This window comes from Limulus polyphemus, unplaced genomic scaffold (genome assembly GCF_000517525.1).
Source record: "Limulus polyphemus unplaced genomic scaffold, Limulus_polyphemus-2.1.2 Scaffold3774, whole genome shotgun sequence".
Lineage (NCBI taxonomy): Eukaryota > Metazoa > Arthropoda > Merostomata > Xiphosura > Limulidae > Limulus > Limulus polyphemus.
Genome location: NW_013669384.1, coordinates 20631 through 26840, shown reverse-complemented (window position 1 = coordinate 26840; position 6210 = coordinate 20631). Strand labels below are relative to the sequence as shown.

The 6210-nt window shown below is 32.4% G+C and overlaps 1 protein-coding gene across 1 annotated transcript in view; it reads left to right on the top strand.

The window, feature by feature from the left end:
• Positions 1-6210, top strand: part of LOC106470018 (coiled-coil domain-containing protein 93-like) — a 38245-nt gene that overhangs the window by 19593 nt on the left and 12442 nt on the right. The window contains 2 exon segments of the mRNA XM_013930539.2: positions 2338-2424; positions 3898-4014. Coding sequence (XP_013785993.1) covers positions 2338-2424; positions 3898-4014 — 204 coding nt within the window.

The following is a 6210-nucleotide window of genomic DNA, read 5'->3' as shown; positions in this document are numbered from 1 at the left end:
CAATGATTCTCAGTCATTGTGGACACATCAGATAGCCCAATGTGACTTGCTGTAAAACAGCTAAAACAAACTACTCGAAAAACAAACCAGCATCATTATAAGGTACCGGTTCTCTATCCAGCGGTAAGTTTAGAATGCTAAAATCCGGAGTTTGATTCCACGCAGTGGACAGAGTGCAAATAGCACATTGTTTAGCTTTGCACTAAGGAAACAACAACAACCTTTTCTTTACTTTTTTATTTCTGGAAACCAATATTACCTTTAATATGGACTATCAATTGTTATTTTTTTGTTAGAGCAGACATTTCCTAATATCAAGATATTCCCTGTGCCATTGTAGTTATTTATATTCTTGCCATTATGTTTTATTACGAAAACAATGCTTGTTTCATTCTATGTAACGTAAACACCCGCAAATATCATATAAATGAAGTTTGAACTCAATAATTATTGATGACCAGACGTATATACGGAAATATATGAAAATATATAGGAATGACTTACAAGTATCATAAAAAAACAATAAAAGAAATTATATTTGTTTGTTCTTAGAGCAAAGCGGTATAGTAAGTTATCTGCTCTCCGTCCACCACGAAGAATCGAGCACCGGATTTTAAGGTTCTAAGTCCGTGAACTTACCGCTGACTCACTAGAGTACTAAAGTAACTTTGTATTATGAATATATATATATATAGTGATACAAGTACCGAACTTCGTAAGTAATTTCAGACATTGAATTATTAACCAAGCTTTATTAGACAGAAATGTCGTATTTTTCTTACTTACAATGTATTAGTGATGCAGCTTTCAGCTACACTTCTGACCAAAAACGTACTCTTATTAACTTCACAAGTTATAATAAGGGTCTCACGAGTTATTGATACAAACTGTGCATAACTGCTTTGACCAGAGAAAAACTGCTTTTTTAACACCATTTATATCAGGTTTAATCGAGTGTCCAATTTTCAGTTCATGTCTTGTAGTGCAAATGAATGATAAACAGATAATTACATTACTCTTTTAAAACTATTTTTGTGTGAAGTAGTTTCAGTCCATGTAATTTTTTGGTACATATTGATCAATATTGGTAATAAATGTTGGACTGTAAGTTAAAAAGTTTGCGTAAAGTATTTTTGTTTAATAACTGACCGAATAGTACAAGCATATATTATAAGCTATTCAGCGCTAAGTGCGTTTTTCCATTTAGTTTTTCTCACGAATAAAAATAATTTCCTTGTGCCTACTCGCCCCTTGCTCTGACATAAAATTGTTTCCAACTGACTCATCAGGTGGAAAATGAAGTTTTAAAACTTAATATTAGAAACACGGTAATACAAAAAAAAACACATCATTACTCATTAGAAAGAACAGATTTAAACGGTAACAATATGATGAAAAAACCCGAACAACTTATATATCAAAACAAAACATTTATTAAATGAAATTGTCTCCATTCTTATCGATGATGCTTTTACATCTTACAATCAGGTTGTTAATGCCCTGATTAAAAAAAATCACTTAACTTTGAAGCAAAAAATATGTTCATGTCCTCTTTAACACCTTCCACACTTGCATACTTTTTCCCATTAAGATGGTGTTGCAGCGAACGAAAAAGATGGTCATCTAATGGTTCCATATCTGGAGAATATGGTGGGTGGGGGAGAACTTCCCAACCCAACTCCATAATCTTGTATTGCGTCAAACGTGCCACATGTGGACGTGCATTGTCGTGAAGAAGAACACCTTTCCGACTGACGAGGGAAGAGAATTTCTGATGAAAGGCTTGATTTAAACGTTCCATTTGCATTGACAGTTCGTTGTGGATTAAGGAGTTCGAAATGAATTACTCCTTTGATGTCCCACCAAATGCAAAGCATCACTTTCTGTGGATGGAGTCCAGGTTTTGGGGTCAGAAGTGTTTTTTGTCTAGGACTGAGCCATTGTTTTCAGCATTTAATATTAACATAGAGAATCCATTTTTCATCACCGGTGACAATTCTGTCCAAGAATCTTTTCAATCCACTTTTGGAATTTTAATTTGATACTCCTCCATCTGCAGTTTCAGATTTTACATGTTACTGAGGTGATTACAACTCTGAAATGATAATAACTTACAGTTATAAACTTTGTATATGGTAGCATAGTAATGTTCACTTGCTTTATCATGTGTAGTGCATAGATTATCATAAGTACAGCATGTTACGGTAAAGAATGTTACTGAGAACTTTATGTGAATAATTAAAAACTAATTTTTGCTCTAACTAGTGTGAAACTTGTGTTTTGGTTTTGTCTGTATTTTTTAATTGCCAATATTTGCTATGTTCGTTATATTTACAGAGCAAGCTTACACCAAGTGCTGTTGGTTCAATAGTTAGTCTTCAGTCCAGTGAAATCCAGCAGGTGGCATCAGAATATGCTGACAGGGTAAGTCATCTTTAGAAGTTAGCCGTAACCTATGGGTTTAGTTGTTATAATCTTTGGAGTGAATGTTAGTAGTAACCTATGGTTTTAGTTGTAATTCTTGGAGTGAAAGTTAGTAGTAACCTATGGGTTTAGTTGTTATAATCCTTGGAGTGAAAGTTAGTAGTAACCTCTGGGTTTAGTTGTTATAATCCTTGGAGTGAAAGTTAGTAGTAACTTATGGGTTTAGTTGTTATAACCCTTGGAGTGAATGTTAGTAGTAACCTATGGGTTTAGTTATAATCCTTGGAGTGAAAGTTAGTAGTAACCTCTGGGTTTAGTTGTTATAATCCTTGGAGTGAAAGTTAGTAGTAACCTCTGGGTTTAGTCTTTGTTATAATCCTTGGAGTGAATGTTAGTAGTAACCTCTGGGTTTAGTATTTGTTATAATCCTTGGAGTGAATGTTAGTAGTAACCTATGGGTTTAGTTATAATCCTTGGAGTGAAAATTAGTAACCTCTGGGTTTAGTTGTTATAATCCTTGGAGTGAAAGTTAGTAGTAACCTATGGGTTTACTTGTTATAATCCTTGGAGTGAAAGTTAGCAGTAACCTCTGGGTTTAGTTGTTGTTATAATCCTGTGAGTGAAAATTAGTAGTAACCTTTGGGTTTAGTTGTTATAATCTGTGGATTGAAACCTGATAGTAACCTCTGGGTTTATTCATTATTATAGCCTTTGGGGTAATTTATTTTTTGTAATCCATGGGTTTAGTTGTTATAATCTGTGGATTGAAACCTGATAGTAACCTCTGGGTTTATTCATTATTATAGCCTTTGGGGTAATTTATTTTCTGTAATCCATGGGTTTAGTCTTTGTTATATGTCTGTGATATGTCTGTTGCAATATTAGTAATGGTATAATCTCACTGTGGTTGCTGTTGAGTATCTGCCTTCCCTCTACCCTATTAGCTCAAAATTAGCTAAGTGCTGGTAGCTTCCGTGTAGCTTTGCATGAAAATTCTAAACAATTAAAAAATTAATAATTTCTTCTCGGTACACATAGTTAAAGAATAAAATCAGTGTTTTGGTAACTTTATTGACAGGATTGAATTTTTTAACTGAGAAATGTTCTATTATTTTCATAAAGAAGTAAAAATACTTAATTTTTTGTTAAGGAATATAGATAGTAATTATTTAAATAATATGAGGTAGATGTCTTTTAATTTGAGAAGCGATTAATTTTTTATTCTATCTTTGTTTTACATACTTATTATTGATCCTCCTGTTGCTTACACTCTCAATATTAGATTACAAGTTTAGTAAAAACCAGGTCTCTCGTATAACCTTGGAACAGAAATAAAGTAACTTAGCTATAACATAAATATTAGACATCCTTGTAGTTTTTTTTTTATCTTATGTTTAATTTTATTCTGATTGGTATTTTACATAATACAGTCAGTGTTATTTAAAATTGTAAAAAGTAATTTTGTTTTTCTAGCAAGCACAGTTGGCTGCTCAGGATAGGACTAAAGAGGTGGGTGGAATGCAACATCACATGCGAGTAGTAACATCACTTAATAAACAGCTCTCGGCCAAGAACCAACAGATTCAAGAGGTAGGAATGGTGTACATCATGTTCAAAGTAGAATTTGTGCTCTTGATTTGAAAATTCCAGAATAAGGCTTAAAATCACAGTAGCAAAGAATATTTGTCATTACATGATATGAGTATGGTAATGAATTTTGAAAAAATTTTTTGTGCAACTGTCTTAGTCTAAAGACTGCTTAACCCTATGACTATTGATGACAAAGATTTCTAGTAGGTAACGTTGCTTTTGTCATATTTCTTTCAAAAAATAAAATTAATGGGTGAAATTGTTTGAAACTTGACAAGAACTTTCCTAAAAGTATGCAGTTTCAAAAAATAAAACACTTAATTTGATTTTTTTCTATAATTTGTAATAAAAATTCGTTATTTAATCTAGTCATTTGCACTCGGACTCTGAATAGTTCATCTGCAACGTGATTTTCATGTTGAGTATAAAAATACTATTTATTACCTTACAGTTTGCACATTTAATTTGCATAATCTTTAGAACCTCCTAAATGAATATCAAAAGTTTTTTATGGTAAATGTTTAGATTTTATTTTCCATTTTCTCTGCCGCTTCACAAACTCTGGCTATTATCATCAATGTTCAGTGCAGTGAAATATGTAAGATTAAGAAATAGAAGTATGTACGTACCTTTTAACTCTTTGTTGAATAATAAAATACCTTTTTTAGGTCACATGTGTAATTTCACATCTTTTCATTTATAGTTTATTGAGTATTTATGTCATCACATGTCAGTGGGTACCCACAGGCGATAGATCGGTATGATCGGCAGAGATACTTAAGCCTCTGGCAAAATCTGTTTTGTACTTGCATGGTAATGTAACCTTTAGGGAGGGATGAGCACATCAGAAAATATTTATGAAATTATTAAACCTTTCAAATATTAATTTTAAAACATGAATAATACATATTTAACTAAAATATAAAAATAAAACCTAAATACAGTTTATCTGTTTCTCTAACTATAACATATTTAGGTAAGAAGCAACCAAAGTGCTATCGTGAACAAAGTGGCTAACAAAAGTACAAGCAGTTACATCTACCCGATGATGACAACTTGGCACCAATTTTAAAATAACTTGAATTACAGTGTAAAATGAGCTCTTTCTGATAACTATATACATGTGTGTGTTGGATGTAGATGTAGTGTGCAAAACTCAACCATATGTATGGGTTGATGGGTGTAACATTCGTCAGGGGTTGGCAAAATTTATTACTTTTCTCTACTGGATTCAGCCAAAGAACTTTGAAACATTAGTGTCAATAGGGCAATTAAATGTAGTTATTGTCTAGACATACATGTACAGGGCTGGGGCTATTACTTTCAGTACAGAGTATTTCATTTAAAGGTTTCTTTTGAAAAAAAAAATTTAAACTTAGATAAAATAAAACTACGAATAACATACTTGATAACACATGCCTGCAAATTTAAACTTCATAAAATTTACTTTGGTTTTAATAATGGATTTTTCATAACTCAGTTATGCAGATTTCGAAAATAATATTAATTTTTTCTATTGCATACAGAGTTTTTACAAATCGGGAAGAAAAAATCTTACTTAGATCAAATTATTATTTCGTTTACCACAATGAAAATTTTTTTTATGTTGTTGTTTGTTAACAAAAATACAAACAAACTGAAGAAAAGGGAAGAACTTTGATGTCAATCGAACATGCATCCTCATTTTTTTGTGTGAAATCTATGTCTTTTAGTCTTGAAACTATATGTTATGGTCTTTCTTTTATGCATTGCGTTATGATGTTTTGTGAAAAATCTGTACGTGATGGAGGAAAAAGGATACCATTTTCAGATTCAGTGTACAGGAATTACTGTAGAACATGTGAAAATTTCAAGACAATAAAACCATCGCAGGCCTGTTTAATAATAATTTCATTAGAATACATTGATAGTAAAGTGGTTTAATTAAATTTTGAATGTAACTCAGTGACAAAAGTAGAAAGGAATTTAAAAATGCTGCCAGTTATCATGGGGGTTAAAGCATAAAACATTTATGTTTAGAGTTACGATAAACTAATTGCACATGGCCAGGTGGTTAGGACGCTCGACTCGCAATCTGCGGGTCGCAGGTTCGCATCCCCATCCCACCAAACATGCTCGCCCTTTCAGTCCGTGGGGGCGTTATAATGTGACGGTCAATCCCACTATTCGTTGGTAAAAGAGTAAGCCCAAGAGTTG